This window comes from Balaenoptera ricei, chromosome 13, assembly GCF_028023285.1.
Source record: "Balaenoptera ricei isolate mBalRic1 chromosome 13, mBalRic1.hap2, whole genome shotgun sequence".
Lineage (NCBI taxonomy): Eukaryota > Metazoa > Chordata > Mammalia > Artiodactyla > Balaenopteridae > Balaenoptera > Balaenoptera ricei.
Genome location: NC_082651.1, coordinates 95,104,365 through 95,122,627, shown reverse-complemented (window position 1 = coordinate 95,122,627; position 18,263 = coordinate 95,104,365). Strand labels below are relative to the sequence as shown.

Genomic DNA, 18,263 nt, shown 5'->3' with positions numbered 1-18,263 from the left:
CTCAACAAGGATCAAAATAAGGATCAGAAATGAGTTTAAGATATCTTTATTAAAAGCTTCAGCTTAAATGTTGCTCAAAAATAAGCAATCTAATTTTATAGTATATGATTGCTCTAGATAGTAAACGCCATGGAAAGGGAAATATGTTTCCACCTGTTTTGTGTCAAATGAAAGTACGAGATTTTTCAATGAAAAAAATCATCTGCGTGTGCCAAAACCACATGACCAACTTTAGGGGCTAAAATGGATGGAGGTTTAACTTTTGGCATAGAAGAGTTTTTTAAAACCTTTCTAATAAATGTTTTAAAAAATCCTCCTCCTTTCTTTTTTTTTTTTTTAATTTATTTATTTATTTTATTTATGGCTGTGTTGGGTCTTCGTTTCTCTGTGAGGACTTTCTCTAGTTGTGGAAAGCGGGGGCCACTCTTCATCGTGGTGCGCGGGCCTCTCACTATCACGGCCTCTCTTGTTGCGGAGCACAGGCTCCAGACGCGCAGGCTCAGTAATTGTGGCTCACGGGCCCAGTTGCTCTGTGGCATGTGGGATCTTCCCAGACCAGGGCTCGAACCCGTGTCCCCTGCATTGGCAGGCAGATTCTAAACCACTGCGCCACCAGGGAAGCCCCCTCCTTTCTTAAAAAGAACTCACATATTATGTTTGAAGCTATCCATGTTTACTCTGGATATATCTACATCTATATTAAATATAAATTGTTAAATATAAATATATATTACATTTATATTAAAATTATCATTCTGAATACCAAAAAATGTTACTAATAATTTCATTCTTTGACCTGTTGAGTCTTCAGTGAAGACTATATGGAAATAAAAAACATTTTTTATATGTCCCTGGAGCTATGTTTAATATAAACAAGAAAACCTGTAAAGTTTAGAAGGAAGTGCTCTTAGCCACACTGATGGCATTAAATTCTTTTCAAACTATCTTTTCTCCACCTACAATCATTCCTTAGACTGCAACCACTCCCCCCATAAATTGCTAAGGCAAATATTTCATTAATGGTACTCCTTTCATTAGCATATGCTGTATCCTGTTTTATATTTTACCCTTCAGCACAAATTATGGTCATTCCCATCAACTCCATCTAGTCCTCAAATCAAACACTATTTTGAGTTTATCACCATGTATTATTCATTAATCATGTAATTAATAATCAAAGTTTTATTTTACAAATGATTGATAAACATATAAAAATGATTAAGCTGTCTAATGAGGAAAAATATGATTTTCTTGCTTTGTATGGAAAAGAAATAATTCATAATACTTAGTTTGGCAAGAATGAGGGAAACAATTATTAATAATGGAAATATACCCTGATGTGACTTCTTCTCTGGGGGTCAAATTTGTAACTCAAGTAGGTCAATTTTAAAATGTATCTCCTAGAATTCCACCTTTAAGATTTTATCCTACAAAAAGTATGCAAAGATAAATGTATAAGGATAGTCACTGCAGTACTGGTTGTAACAGCAACTGGCTAACAGGCAATAATAAGGTGTGCTGAGGAATCATAGCATCTTAGGGCAAGAAATGTTCTTAGTTATCACCTAATCTGATCCCATCATTTAAGGATGAGTAAAATTATTTGCCCAACAAGTAAAATAATTTTCCTAAAATCATAAAGCTAGTGAGGTAAGTCTGGACTGAGGTGGAAGCACCCACTTATATGTGTTAGTCCTTTAATAGGATGACTCCTATTACAAATATAAAATGGGAAACCAGAAAAGAATAGAATAGAGAGGGCAAGGAAGAAACCTCAAATAGCTTTCTAGCTTCTCTTTTTAAGGCAGGTTTTCACAACAATGTTCATCTAGTTTGTTTCAAGAAATATAGAATTTCCAGGATGGACTTGCTCATATTCAAATGCAAATTAAAAAGGGTTGGGAAGGAGGCACTCCCAAATCAAACACAGATAGTTTTTAAGATTATTAACTTTTGAGTATTTATCTGCACAAAAATGTTCTCTTCTCAAAAGTTGTACAATCAAGAGCAGTACGGCTTAATCACCTTAGAGGATAAAATATGAATAATACAGAAGTTTTATTTCTCTCAAATGCATTATTTTACCAAGTTCTATTTTTTTCCTTTTTAGACATGAGGGTTAAGATTAGAGTTAGATTACCATTAGGCTGCACATACAAAATGACAAGGGTAACCCAACACCAGGCTTAGCAGTAGGAAAAGGCTAAACCAGAATTAAATGCAATTTGGATAAAAAGATTGATTTTATATGTACATAAGAGTTAGGTATGCTTTCATTTCTACAAATCCAAAAGTTAAAAGGATTCTCTATAAAGAAATTCAATGTATATTACCTATCTGTTAAGAAGGCACAGATGAGATTCTTCGCATGTTTAGAAATTTCTGCATCTTCGGGGAAACATAGTGAGTTTTTATGATCCATAATTTTGCTATATGTTCCTACCAGTGAATCTGCATAAAATGGAGTATCCCCTAAAGTTCCAAGAAAAAAGACACAGTGTAACAGAGAATGCAAATTAAACATTTTTCACCTAATATTTAAATATGTTAAGTTTAAATTTGTCACATGCATGGAAGAACGAAAAGGTCTATGGGCCAGGAATCTCGGTCAAAACAAACAGGCGCACACCAAGAATATATTTAAATTATAATCATACCAATGAACCATGAACTTTTAAGAGCAAAATAAAATCAATACTAACTGTAGAATTTGTTGGGTTTTTAAATACATAATGGGGAAAAAAACCAATTTACTGGATAATTTAAAAGATTACTAGGTGGGGTCAGATCAGTTAGTGCTTAAGCTAAATCAACCTTTTATGTTATACAATACAGTAGTCACTAGCTACAATTGGCACTTCAAAGTTTAATTAATTACAATTAAATAAAATGAAAAATTCAGTTCCCTAGTCACACTAGCCATATTTCAAGTGCTCGATATGGCAGGTGCCTACCATACTAAACAGTGCAAACATAAACCACGTTCATCATGATAGACTGGACAGTGCAGCTCTAAGAGTTAGATCAGCCCTATTATTTTACACATGAAGAAGCCAGACTCAGACAGATGACATGTGATTTGCCTAAGATGACACATAGCTAGAGTTGAAAACGGCAGAAACAGCCTCCTAATGCAGTGTTCCTGCTGACTGATGACTGTGATAAATAGGCATTGAAGCAAGTGTAAAGACAGAAAAAGTTCACGGCATCATCTTGGCCAGTATTCATCTAAAGCCACAAGAGTTAAAGGCCCTGCCAGTATGCCTCAACCACAAGCCACCTTAGTACAAATCAGACTTTCCCAAATCAGTCAAAAAGGACTGTTTAGGTAGTTAGTTTTTGTTTTCCAAGGGAGGCAGAGGAGAGTTTTGAATTCAAGATTTTTCTAGTGCAACTTTTAACTGCAGCAGACTCCTTTAAATGAAGTCCAGTCAACCAACCTGATGAGCAAGCACCAGAGTAGGCTCAGAATACTGCAAAGCAGTGCCATTCAAACTCATTAAATTCAGCTCTCAGGCTGAAAACAGCAGCAGGAATTTAAATGGTCTCTTCAAACCCAGGTGACTTCCTCCAAAGTATATTATTTTTTAAACCCCTGGGAGAGTCTAGGCAAATGATGGAATATATTCTACTTTCAAAAGATTACAAGACACACCTAATGAATCATCAGATAGGGCCTAGAGGTGGGGAGAATAGATAGCTACCTGAGGACACATAGTGTGTACAAAGAGACCCACTACAAAGACAAAGGCCCAAAACAAAGTAGGTCATAGAAGGACATGAGACTACGCATAGCAAGATCAGTGCTACACATACACATATGGTCATCAAGAGAAGGCACTTTAACCACAAAAAAGTTCCATGACTAATTGTTATTTAAATTTGTACTGATTTTTTTTTTTAGCAGTAAACAGACTCAGTTACTATACAGATTTTACAGATTTCCACTACTAATTTCTTTTAGTCATCTTCTAGAAAATAAATTCCCCAACTTCTAAAACTATATTTTCAATTCTAAAGTCATTTCATATAATGCTATTAGCCTTAACACATTTGCCTCTTAAAGTAGAATTTTGCTACATCTCCCTCAACCTGAAACCAGGGAGTCAGCCACTGGCTTCCTTGGCCAGAAGATATTTTTGTGACCCTAGTACTTAGGAATAGGAAATCTTAAAAATGAAATCAATGATGTAAAGAAAAGTTTTGAAACACTTGAGCCTTTCAAATTTTGATCTGGTCAAAGTAAAAGAAATTATTTAATTTGCCTCTGAGTTTTCTAAGATTGAAATATTATTATAAAATATATTTATCTTGATAGTCAAATGGTCAATAACTATATTTATGATTTATTTGACTAGAATTACAAACCAAACACATATACAAGAAATCAATATGAGAAACACAGTGCACAAAATTAATTACATAACAATTACATAAACTAAGAGTACTTTCAGTTCCTTATTATTATTAGAACTAATAACAGCCTTATAATTAAAATATTTACAACAAATACTCCTGATTAAGAAAATCTTAGAATGAAGACCCACTGCAACTATAAACTTGCTTCTTGTTCTAATATTTTCTTAATACAAAAGGTCTATTGGAGGAATATTTCCTAGCAGTAGACTTTCAATTCCTTTCATATTCTACTCAATTACTGTGCTAGAATGAGGCTTGGTTTTAATTTTCCAATCAATAATCTGTCATATCAGACACTACTAATTCAGTTTTCAGAACTACTACTTTTTCCCTAGAACACAAGCAATTCATTTTTTTATAGTCTCACATTCTTGACTTAGAACTAAAGTGTTTATGAGATGAGTTTTGAAAAAAGAACAATTTACTTACCCACCAGCATCTCAAAAAGGAAAACACCCACAGACCACCAATCACATTCTCGCCCATAGTAACCATCACCCCCTTGTGATTTCAGGACCTCAGGTGATATATAATCAGGTGTTCCAACTGCTGTATCACAATGCACCATGCCTGTCTGGGTAAAGTGCAGAGAGAAAAAAAAATGTGTATAAAATGTCTGTAAACACACACACACATAAGCGCAACTAATTCATTTATTATTACATATACAGTGACTACACATGGCTACCAATAGACCTTCACTGCTGACATGGCTTTGGGAGGACAGGGGATAAATGCATTATGAAATGCATAAAAATGTCTGGATTATGGGAGATCAGGGATAATTTTCCAACTCTAAAATACAGGAGGCTTCATCAATGGAAGAAGAAAAAGGTGGTTAATTCCATGGGAATTCCATGCAAATCAACATCTTTTGTTTCTTTTTCTTACACCATGAAGGAGTTACAAGAGAAGTACAAAATGTGGTCTTAAGGCACCTGACCCGGGGAAAAGAAGAGAATCTTTAGAGAAAGGAAACTTTGATGTTTCCAAAGAAACTGCAGTAATGAAAATTACTAAGGCCCCAGTTTTGGAGGTTGTATTAAAAAATGGTTCTTATTATACCAAGAAAAAAATGGGGGGAAATAGATCAAATGTTTAAATCAAAAGATCTTAATAGTTTGAAAGCTACACCTCCAAGCTGCATGTTTAGAAATGTGGAGCTGTGGTATCAAGATATTTGGCAAAATGATTAAAAACACCTTTTTCTGTGTTTAGTTTCAGTGGGTAGTTAGATAATCCCTATCTTATGTCTTTTTGACAAGGACAAGAACCACTGTAGATATTATCTACGTGTGTGTATTTTGCAGCATGTATGTGTGTGTGTATGTTTGTGTATATGCTGCAAGATTAAATCACGACAGTATATAGTAGTGTGCTGCTAAACAGTACCTGTTCACCTCCAGCTATGTACAAACACGCAAAGACTTTATAGATTAACTTAAATGCCCTTCATTTCCTTTACCTGCCTGGTTAAAAAGTGTGTCACCTACGTTCCTTATAAGGAAGCTATACAACTACCAAAATACTAAGCATTATGACCCCCTTGGAAAAAGGAAGTTCAATGTATTTTATAAACATGATTTATATAAATGCTTTTATTTAAATGCAATAAAATGTATGTTAAACATGAGAGATTAATTTTAGAAGCAATCTTTTCTTTCCTCAAATCAGCAGAAATAACTCAATGATTTTATTTTCCCAAGTATTCAGCAAATAGAGGTCATTTTAGTTTGAATGTAAATTAATAAAATAAAAAATTTGGAAATAATTGAGCAAATTATGATGGTAATACTCTGTAAGGGTTATTACTTAGGATAAAAAATGAAGATGACAGTGCCTGACTACAAAAGGCAGGTTATAAAATTAATTTTTATCATTAGCTATCCTACATTTTAGACTTCTACTGAAGGAAAAATTCATAGAGACTTACTAGGATAAGTAAAATCTCTTTATTTCACATGTATCCATATAAATTAGACTTCAAAAAAATGAATCTTGTGAGACTTAAGAGCTAAAACCTGATAGGACACTGATGAAAGAAATTAAAGATGATACAAATAGATGGAGAGATATATACCATGTTCTTGGATTGGAAGAATCAACATTGTGAAAATGACTCTACTACCCAAAGCAATCTACAGATTCAATGCAATCCCTATCAAACTACCACAGGCATTTTTCACAGAACTAGAACAAAAAACTTCACAATTTGTATGGAGACACAAAAGATCCCGAATAGCCAAAGCAATCTTGAGAACGAAAAATGGAGCTGGAGGAATCAGGCTCCCTGACTTCAGACTATATTACAAAGCTACAGTAATCAAGACAGTTTGGTACTGGCACAAAAACAGAAATATAAATCAATGGAACAGGACAGAAAGCCCAGAGATAAACCCACGCACATATGGTCACCTTATCTTCGATAAAGGAGGCAAGCATATACAGTGGAGAAAAGACAGTCTCTTCAATAAGTGGTGCTGGGAAAATTGGACAGGTACATGTAAAAGTATGAAATTAGAACACTCCCTGACACCATACACAAAAATAAACTCAAAATGGATTAAAGACCTAAGTGTAAAGCCAGACACTATCAAACTCTTAGAGGAAAACATAGGCAGAACACTCTATGACATAAATCGCAGCAAGATCCTTTTTGACCCAGCTCCTAGAGAAATGGAGATAAAAACACAAATAAACAAATGGGACCTAATGAAACTTAAAAGCTTTTGCACAGCAAAGGAAACCATAAACAATACCAAAAGACAACCCTCAGAATGGGAGAAAATATTTGCAAATGAAGCAACTGACAAAGGATTAATCTCCAAGATTTACAAGCAGCTCATGCAGCTCAATAACAAAAAAACAAACAACCCAATCCAAAAATGGGCAGAAGACCTAAATAGACATTTCTCCAAAGAATATATACAGATGGCCAACAGACACATGAAAGAATGCTCAACATCCTTAATCATTAGAGAAATGCAAATCAAAACTACAATGAGGTATCATCTCACACCGGTCAGAATGGCCATCATCAAAAAATCTAGAAACAATAAATGCTGGAGAGGGTGCGGAGAAAAGGGAACACTCTTGCACTGTTGGTGGGAATGTAAATTGATACAGCCACTATGGAGGTTCCTTAAAAAACTAAAAATAGGACTACCATACGACCCAGCAATCCCACTACTGGGCATATACCCTGAGAAAGCCATAATTCAAAAAGAGTCATGTACCAAAATGTTCATTGCAGCTCTATTTACAATAGCCAGGACATGGAAGCAACCAAAGTGTCCATCATCAGATGAATGGATAAAGAAGATGTGGCACATATATACAATGGAATATTACTCAGCCATAAAAAGAAATGAAATGGAGGTATTTGTAATGAGGTGGATGGAGTTAGAGTCTGTCATACAGAGTGAAGTAAGTCAGAAAGAGAAAAACAAATACAGAATGTTAACACATATATATGGAATCTAAGGGGAAAAAAAAAAAAAAAAGGTCATGAAGAAACTAGTGGCAAGATGGGAATAAAGACACAGACCTACTAAAGAATGGACTTGAGGATATGGGGAGGGGGAGGGGTGAGATGTGACAGGGTGAGAGAGTGTCATGGACATATATACACTACCAAATGTAAAACAGATAGCTAGTGGGAAGCAGCCGCATAGCACAGGGAGATCAGCTCGGTGCTTTGTGACCACCTAGAGGGTGGGATAGGGAGGGTGGGAGGGAGGGAGATGCAAGAGGGAAGAGATATGGGAACATATGTATATGTATAACTGATTCACTTTGTTTTAAAGCAGAAACTAACACACCATTGTAAAGCAATTATACTTCAATAAAGATGTTAAAAAAAAAAAAAAAGAGCTAAAACCTGGCCAGACACAAAAGTGCCACTAAAAGAAAAATTATTTAGCATTCAAAGGTTCAGAAGAAGGAGAGCAAAGAATAAGATACAAAAAAGAATTGGCGGACAAGTTAGACTTCAGAGAGAGGGTTGGTATGGTAGCTTAGACAGAAAAAAGAGCAAAAACAAAGGAACAAGAATACTTTATATAAAACAGGTTCAAGAAATGCAGTGAAGTCCAAATCAGCTAAATGTAAAGTTTCACACTGATGAAGTTGGGAAAGGTAAGATGGAGATCAGTTTGAATAACCGATTACTTGTAGAATAAATACTTCGGTAGGAGAAAAGAATTTTTACTAGGTAAACCGTGTTACTGGTACTCTGTTTTTGAAAAATTAATATTCTAACCACCATCTTTGGCAACCACCTATTGAGAGTTAAAAATTTTTTAAATAAACATTTGGGAAAGATATTTAAAAACTATCTCATGGGGAAGTTCTCAGATTATATAAATATAAAATCTACATTTATGACAAATGTAGGAAATACAGGAAGGTTAAAATACAGAAATAAAGGAAGCCTAAACCACAAACTAAAGAGATTGGTTTACCTACAGGGGGTGAGTGGGAAAAGGGTAGAAAGAAGCAAGTACAGGAATGGGATGGTGGGATAAGGAGGGGGTGATCCTTCTCTGAGCATGCAATTTGTATAGTTCTGACTCTTAAACCAGAAGATATGCTTCACATATCCAAAAAACAAATAAACAAAATCAACCAGATGTGGTACAACTCTAAATGGAATACAAACAGTAAGGAATGGACCTGGCTTTTCCAGTAAGTGGCCTGAGGTAACCTCTAAAAATGGTTCGCTATTCACTTGACCCAGAAAACCCCACAAAATCATGCAAGTCGAGAGGTTCAAATCTTCGCGTTCACTTTAAGAACACTCGTGAAACGGTCCAGGCCATTAAGGGTATGCATATCCGAAAAGCCACCAAATATCTGAAGGATGTCACTTTAAAGAAGCAATGTGTGCCATTCCGTCGTTACAATGGTGGAGTTGGTAGGTGTGCCCAGGCCAAACAGTGGGGCTGGACGCAGGGTCGGTGGCCCAAAAAGAGTGCTGAATTTTTACTGTACATGCTCAAAAATGCAGAGAGTAATGCTGAACTTAAGGGCTTAGATGTAGATTCTCTGGTCATTGAGCATATCCAGGTGAATAAAGCCCCCAAGATGCGGCGCAGGACTTACAGAGCTCATGGTTGGATTAACCCATACATGAGCTCTCCCTGCCACACTGAGATGATCCTTACTGAAAAAGAACAGACTGTTCCTAAACCAGAAGAGGAGGTTGCCCAGAAGAAAAAGATATCCCAGAAGAAATTGAAGAAACAAAAACTTATGGCCTGGGAATAAATGCTGCAAAAAATAGATGCAAATAAAAGTGAAAAAAAAAAAAAAAAAAGAAATGGACCTGTTTCATAAATTAATAACATAACCACACCAAAGAGGGTAGAGAGGAAAAGAACTGACCTAGGTTACTTTGGAAAACAGTTGTAGTGTAGATAATGAGAGCCAGTTTTCTCACTATCCAAAGAAGTAATCACGAAACAGAAAGGAGGAAGACTAGAATGAACCCTGTGGTGCAGGACTAGAATCAGAAGTATCATATGAACTCATAATTTTTAATACACTTTATATACAGACAGATAGGTACAGAATTAAATATGAACATGTGTGTGCATGTGAGTTAGTAGACACAGTATATACAATATACACACATCCACTGACAGAGCCTAGAAATAATGACACTCCAGGAGCAATGAGTACATCCAGCACCCAAATACTGATTTTTAAATACCATTCTTAAATAAAAGGAATTAGAGCTTCTTGGAGAAGTGTTTGATTCCAGGCCTGGGACAGAGAAAATATAAGATAAGTGTTCAACAGATGGAAGGAAGGAAGGGAGGGAGGGAGGGAGGGAGGAAAAAAGAAATAAAGAAAAGAAATGCTCCCTAAAGGGTACATTTGGGGAAAGACATAGAAGTCAATTTAAAAAGCCTTCACAAGGTAAGCAAACTCTGGACTGAGTTTCAATGTGTGAGTAGGAATTTGCCAAGCAGAGTATATTCAACAGGATATATGAAGGCCAGGAATCCTAACATACCATGGTATAAAAAGAACTGTATGTAATTTAAGACCTCTGAACCACAAGGTACAAGAGGTCAAATGATACAGAATGAGGGTGAAAAAGTAGGCAGGGATCATATCACCGTAAGAGGCTTCAGATGACTACCTAAGGAATTTGAACTTTATTCAGTAGGTGACAGAAATCTACTAAAGGGGGGCTTCCCTGGTGGCGCAGTGGTTGAGAATCCGCCTGCTAATGCAGGGGACACGGGTTCGAGCCCTGGTCTGGGAAGATCCCACATGCCACGGAGCAGCTGGGCCCGTGAGCCACAACTACTGAGCCTGCGCGTCTGGAGCCTGTGCCCCGCGACGGGAGGGGCCGCGATAGTGAAAGGCCCGCGCACCGCGATGAAGAGCGGTCCCCGCACCGCGATGAAGAGTGGCCCCCACTTGCCTCAACTAGAGAAAGCCCTTGCATGAACCGAAGACCCAACACAGCCAAAAATAAAATAAAATAAATAAATAAAGTAGAAAAAAAAAAAAAAAAAAAAAAAAAAGAAATCTACTAAAGGGTTTCAAGCTGGAGAGCAACATAAACAGGTATGCATTTTCAAAAGCTTCTTCAGAAGTACTTTATCTTAAATGGATCAGATAGTGTGTGTTTGCTAAATACATGAGTGTTTTATAACTGACAAAATATCATAAGTCGCGAGATTTACTGAAAACACAAAATCGGTCAATCATAAATCTTGGAGTTAGTCTAAGAAACTATTCAAAATGCCTGCCGTCCAGACTTCCCTGGTGGCGCAGTGCTTAAGAATCTGCCTGCCAATGCAGGAGACATGGGTTCGAGCCGCAGTCTGGGAAGATCCCACATGCTGCGGAGCAACTAAGCCTGTGCGCCACAACTACTGAGCCTGTGCTCTAGAGCCCACGAGCCACAAGTACTGAGCCCTTGTGCCACAACTACTGAAGCCTGCGCGCCTAGAGCCCGTGCTCTGCAACAAGAGAAGCCACCGCAATGGGAAGCCCGCGCACCACAAAGAAGAGTAGCCCCTGCTCGCTGCAACTAGAGAAAGCCCCCGCAGCAACAAAGACCCAACGCAGCTAAAAATAAATTAGTTTTTTTTTGAGTTATAGAAGAAAAAAAAAAAAAAGCCTCCGGTGAGGCATTTCACTTACTCCTGTAAGTGAAATTCTTAATTATCAGAAGCACTGAAAGCTTCAGCTTGACTACTACATAGTCCGGAGCGTATTCAGTCCATTTTAACAAAAAAATGAGCACTTGGGGCTTCCCTGGTGGCGCAGTGGTTGAGAATCCGCCTGCCAATGCAGGGGACACGGGTTCGAGCCCTGGTCTGGGAGGATCCCACATGCCGCGGAGCAACTGGGCCCGTGAGCCACAACTACTGAGCCTGCGCGTCTGGAGCCTGCGCTCCGCAACAAGAGAGGCCGCGACAGTGAGAGGCCCACGCACCGCGATGAAGAGTGGCCCCCGCTCGCCGCAACTACAGAAAGCCCTCGCACAGAAACGAAGACCCAACGCAGCCAAAAATAAATAAATAAATAAATAAATAAATTTATTAAAAAAAAAAAAAATGAGCACTTGAACCAGGGGCTACTTTCTCAGAGAGGCGTGTCCCCTCCCTGCCTTGTAAGACTGCTGGCTAGTGTAAGGTCCTGCTTCTTGTGCTCTATCTAGAAGACAGCCCAGTTGCTTCAGAACTCCATTTCCATTTGCACTTTGCAGCACACACAGGCGCAAAGCTGCCTGTTATTCCAATCATCTTCCTGGATACCAGTTATAATTTCCTTTGGGCTCTGGTTACAAAGCTGCATAGCTTTTGAATGGTCGGTCCCTATTGCTCCCATAAACCTGTCCTTTTAAATGTATAATTTTACAGAAAACAGGGCTTTTCAGAAACATGAGTAGAAATGCCTGTATCTTAAAAATTGATGTCACTTGTAGAAGGGTTAAGAACACTAACATTTTACCTGCTAGCTTTTAAAAATTTATAGCTTCAATCTAATCCAATGGTATACACTAGAATATTAATGGATAAAATCTTATACTATTTTCAGTAATTTAAAATATTAATGTAAAATTGTGCCTTAAAAGGAGGTAAAGGTTGCTATGAAATGCATAATGACAGACATAGAGGGAAGTCAACTTGTCTGATCAATGCAGGTAATTTTAAATAGCAGTACTCCTTGACTGTCACTGAGATAATCTAGATGTAAATATACTAACTGTGACTTTCACTCACACCCAGATATTTATTTCAGGGAGAAAAAGAATAACAACACCCAGAAAATTATGTAATCTGCAATCTATCAATGACAGAATTTAATGAAACAGCATTACTCTTATTAGTGATAGTAACAATTTTAGTCCTTATATAAGGTTATAATTTTATAGTTGTATTCTATTTTGCCTTTATCCATGGAATAATGTTTTACATGAAGCCAGAAGAGCTAAAAAATAATTCCAGCATCTCTGTCTTTATTACAGATAAAGGGTTGGCAAACTTTTTCTATAAAGAGCCAGATAGTAAATATTTTAGGCTTTATGAGACACATAGGGTCTCTATCGCATAATCTTCTTTTTAAAAACAATTTTTTAAAAATGGAAAAAACATTTTTAGCACAGAAACTATACAAAACCAAGCCACAGGCCAGATTTGGCCCTGTGCTCTAGTTTGCCAATCCCTTCTATAGATACATAGATGAATAAGAATGAAACTATGAACATTTCTAATGGCTCTAAGACCATAATAATAATCAAAGGCAAACAAAGTGATGAAGCTGAAACTTGCAATAACACTATTCACATTAACAACTAACATAACAAAATTATAAATTCTACGTACTATAGTTTTAATTAAAAATTCCTTTGTTCTTCAACATTACATAATTACTCTCACTATTAATATTACTGGAGGAACGGGGGTTTGGCGTAAAACAACATTCTAAAAGTTCAATATTAACAAATATATTTGACTACATCATAATTAAGGATTTCTGTTCAAAGATACAGATGAGTAGCACACTGGAAGATGATTATCAGTGATATCTGTTGAACCAGTATCTAGATTATATAAGGAATCCTTGCACATCAACAAACCACCAATTTTTAAAGGGTCAAAAGATACACAACACAGGTTAATTCACAAAGGAGACTGAGAAGTATATGGAGAAAGGTTTGACATCAACTGTTAAGATTAATAAAAAGTTTAAAAGATACTACTTTACACACCAATGGAATTTAGTAAGATTTAGAGAGTGAATAAAAGGAAAGGTGAGTGAGGATACGGGGAGACAGGATCTCTCATGCACTATTAGCAAGAGGTGATAACATTTACAGCCATTCTGCAGACCAGGTAATACTTCATGTATCCTCTGAGATCGTAGTCTCACTTCTAGGGTTTATATTTAGAGGAAACCCTTGTCCAAATAGACAGACACGAGACACGTATGAAAATGTTCAACATGGTACTGTTGGTAACAGGGAGCTGGATGTGACTTAGGAATCCAACATGAGGGGGAATAATAAGTAAAATTAAGAGATACTATGGAATACCAAAAAGCAGTGAGCTACTTTACATATATCAGGAATAGACATAAAACAATGTTGCATGAAAAAAGTTAACAACAAAATGACAACAATCCGTTATACTATTTATACATATGTACACTATACTAATAGTCTCTAAGAGCTTATAAACACATTACAATGGCTGTGTATTAGGGGAAAAGAGAATAAGACAAAAACTGAAAGGGGAAAAACAATTTAAGAAAAACAAAACAAGATGGGGCCTTTGTGTATACTACTAATGACAGTAAGCTGTGAGCCAAGGAGCATAATTAACGGAACTATACGTACCTGAATTAAAAATAGTAAACAAAATTATATATACCATATTTTTATTTTGCCTTATAAAGAGACAATTTAAGATATTTAAATAGCTGAATTTAGTATTCACTTACATGCTTATAAAATTATCTTGTAAACAACATATTCTGTCCTGTTCTTCTACTCTCACTCTCTACACCTTCTTTCCTTAACCACCTTTACCTATCCTAAAAACACGTGGTGAGATTTCTCTGCACCCTCCCAAAAGTTTTCGGTTTAATGAAAATCAGAATACACTCATAGATGTGCAGCACATAAACATCATTCGTTATGTATAACAGACATTAAAAAGTTTAGCATTCCATTAGAAAATTATTTCTACTTTATTTTCATTAAATACGATTTTCACTGTTAATCACTTCATACTGTAGAATGATAAATACCACAAGAGGGAGCTTTGGGTACAATCAAATACTCTACCTACTAAACATTAATGTACGCAGAACACAAACATAGTAATACTCTATGAAGAAGACCAAAGAACCAAAGGGACGTTACATTTTAGCTGGGCAGACAGGGCGTACAATCCTAGATAGATAAAAGTGGCCTGTGAAGTACAGCACAAATTCTAAATAAGTAACGTTATGGAAATTATGACAGAGAGTGATCAGTCAGGTCAGGGTTATCAGGCAGCACTTTCTATATGAGGTAAAAGTCTGAGCTGAGCTTGGAAGACTGTGGATCACTGATGATGGTAGGACAATGAATAAAAGTGAATATCACACAGGAGGCATAAATAAGTTAAGAAGTAAAGAGAAAAGAAAATCAGCTTAATTCAAAATAAACATATTGACAAGATAATTAACAAGAATACATAGGAAATAAAACATGATCCCTCCCCATCAGGAATTACTGCCAGGAATTACAGTACACTTACAGAGAAAAAGACAAGGGATATAAATTTTGCAACAAAAATAAATCAACACCATAGTTAGCTATGAAGTTAATGCTACTGAATCAATTAATCATAATATGAATTGTTCAACAGGTAAAGCACAACAATAAACTTGCCCCCAAGTTTATTCTATGTGGTTGATACAGATGGGGTTGGTAGGAGTTGGTAAATTTCTACCTTACCTCTTTTTTTAAAGGAAAAATACAGAAATAATAATGATGATAGAAATACCCATGTACCTTAATTTATATTTTGTGTCCTACTTCTTCACCTAGATCATTATATACATGAACTAGTTTTGATTGGTAGCAAATGTTTGTCAAGATTCTATGAGGAAGATAACTATTTATCTGATAACTAGTTATTTGAGTTCTTATTTCTCTTGGATTCACCAAATCTACAAACAAAGTACTCTACAACTATATGAATGATTAGTAAGTAAATGTTTTGATTTGGATATTTTATTACCTTGCCTGAGTCATTACACAGTTAGCAAAACTAAATTTATCTTTGTTTAAAACTATGAAGTCCAGATTTCAAGTGTTCCTTTATTTTTGTCTCTCAAAAAACTAGCATTTTTTTTTTTACTTGCTTGTTACTTACTTCATCCATCTTCATACATGTGCCAAAATCTGCTAATTTCAGATGTCCATGTTTATCCAAGAGCATGTTGTCAGGCTTCACATCTCTGTGAATTAAACCCATGGAGTGTATGGCATCCAAAGCAAGAACAACTTCAGCAGTATAAAATTTGGCCCATTTTTCAGGTACATCATAGTTACTCATAAGGTTTACAAGGTCTCCACCAGGCATGTACTCCATTACCATGTACAGATACTTATCATCTTGAAAGGCACAAAAGAGCTGGAAAACAAAACAAGAAGGAAAAAAAAATTTTTTTAATTTAAAAAAAGAAAAGAAATGAAAGAACGAAAGAGAGAAAGAAAGAAAACCAAAACCATTAAGAGAACAAAACCCCAAAACTATTACTGCTATTGAAAAAGATAAATTATTGTATAACCAAAACAGAGTTAAACTTTAGGAAATCTGTGATTTTAGATTTGGACATCTTTAATGGAAAAAACATTATCAAATAAAACTTTTATATGGGTATCTTCTTCATGCTTACTAACAAAATATGCATAAATGTATCATTTTCCCTCTTGGAGAATACAGGAATCTACTTAAATAGAAATATTTTAAAAGAGAAACAGATTAAGAATGAGGAACATAAAAGGTGAAAGAATGACAAAAGAATAGATAATAAAAAAATGCCCAGCTTTCTGAAAACAAAACAAATTACTGCACATAACTCACAAAGAAGAGAGCTGAGGAAGCAGGAGAGGTTTAGAAAAACCTAAAATACCAGATTCAATAGATATAAGAAGAGGGAGTAAGTCCCAGACCACTGGGAAGAGTAATTTGTAGCCACATTTGGAACTGGGCCTTCTCCTCTCTTCCCTTCCCCATCATCTTGCTCATAATCAACAGCAAGTGGCAGTGATACCTGTACTCAGACTAAAGCAGTGGCACTGGGACCAGAGAAATAGGACACCAAGCTAGGTTGCTACTGATCCCCTGGAGAGACAAGAGAAACCACAAATTCAGAAGGAAAGGTATCTGTACATTTCACCCAACGACACGTCCCACCCCTCCTGAAAGCAACCAATATAAACAGAAAAGATTTCCACAAATAGGAAAAAGAACAAAACCAAGAATCAACATTTCAGAAAAAATCAGTATCATGAAATAGAGGCAAAGCAATTCAAGAAACAGAAAGTTAACAGTCAAGGAAATGCTTAAAATAGGACAAACTAAGAACAGCTTTAAAAATGTAAAAATCAATACCCTCAAAAGAGTAACATCAATTAAACAATAGGATGATATGGGGAAAAAATCTGAAGCTTTGGAATTAAATATACAACTGATGATACGTGAAAAACAAATTACAGAGCTTGAAAATTGAGCAAAGTAACTTTCTCTGAAGACACTGAAGGATTCAGAGATGAAAAACAGAGCAATGTTAGCAAAGCTCCGACATCTAAAAGCAGTCTGGAAGAGAGAAAATAGACCAGAAGAAAAAGAAAAAAAAGAAATAGCAAACAAAAACTTCTAGAAATGAATAAAGTCAAAAATCTAAGATTGAAAGATCTCAAATGAAACAAGAGAGAAACTAAGACAGTCAGTGCTAAACTCTCAGAAATCCACCAGAAAAATTCTAAGAGTTTCCAAAGACAAAAAGTACCTTATGTACAAAAACATAAATCATATTGTCAACAAACATCTCAGCCAACACAGAATACAAAAAACAGAGCTGTATCGTCGAAACTTTCAAGGAAAATAATTTTGATCCTAGAATACGGCAGTTTAAAAAAATCAATAAGATGGCAAAATAAATATGTATTACATCATTCATATTCTTAGAAATCTGATAACAAACCACTTCTGAAAGAACTGTTCAAGGATATAGTTTGATACAATGAATAAATCCAAGTAAGAGAATTACATGAGACCTAAGAAAAAGGGACAAATAAAGAATCCAGAAAAGCTTATTACTGACATAAAATTAAATATTTATTTGAGAGAGTCAAGCCAAAATCAGAATAATTTTAAAATGGAAGGTAGTGAGATGCAGGGAAGAAAGCGATAAAAAGGCATAAGGCTGGTTACCAAATTGAGAAAGTGTGTGTGTGTGTGTGTGTGTGTGTGTGTGTGTGTGTGATGCTATTAACTCTAAATGACAAAAGGAAAGATGTATATAAATGGAGAGACACTCATGTTCCTGGATAGAAAGACAATAGTATAAAGATGGCAATTCTCTCCAAATTGATCCACAGAATCAATGCAAACTCTAAATCCCAGCAAGTTTTTTTTCCAGAAATTAACAAATTGATAATAAAATTTCTATGGAAATGCAAATAACCCAGAGGAGCCAAAACTATCTTACAACAGAATAAAGCAGGAGCACTTATACTTCCCAGTTTCAAAACTCAAAACAAAACTAAACTAATGTTTTCAGGACAGTATTGGTATGGTATAAGGACAGACATATAG

The 18,263-nt window shown here is 35.8% G+C and overlaps 2 protein-coding genes across 2 annotated transcripts in view; one reads left to right on the top strand and one right to left on the bottom strand.

Moving 5' to 3' along the window:
* The window catches only part of ROCK2 (Rho associated coiled-coil containing protein kinase 2), a 143,352-nt gene that overhangs the window by 43,190 nt on the left and 81,899 nt on the right, over positions 1–18,263 (bottom strand). The window contains exons 5-7 of the mRNA XM_059942209.1: positions 15,813–16,073; positions 4,849–4,993; positions 2,334–2,472 (exon numbers count right to left, since the gene is read on the bottom strand). Of these exons, the coding sequence (XP_059798192.1) occupies positions 2,334–2,472; positions 4,849–4,993; positions 15,813–16,073 (545 nt within the window). The remainder of the gene's footprint in view (positions 1–2,333; positions 2,473–4,848; positions 4,994–15,812; positions 16,074–18,263) is intronic.
* LOC132377103 (large ribosomal subunit protein uL22-like) lies at positions 9,133–9,696 on the top strand. Its single transcript, XM_059943124.1, has one exon. It carries the CDS (start codon positions 9,133–9,135, stop codon positions 9,685–9,687), a length of 555 nt encoding a protein of 184 aa, XP_059799107.1. The 3' UTR covers positions 9,688–9,696.

What these genes read in the sequence shown, in the direction of transcription:
- LOC132377103 (XM_059943124.1), top strand. Translation starts at nt 9,133, where the DNA reads ATGGTTCGCTATTCACTTGACCCAGAAAACCCCACAAAATCATGCAAG.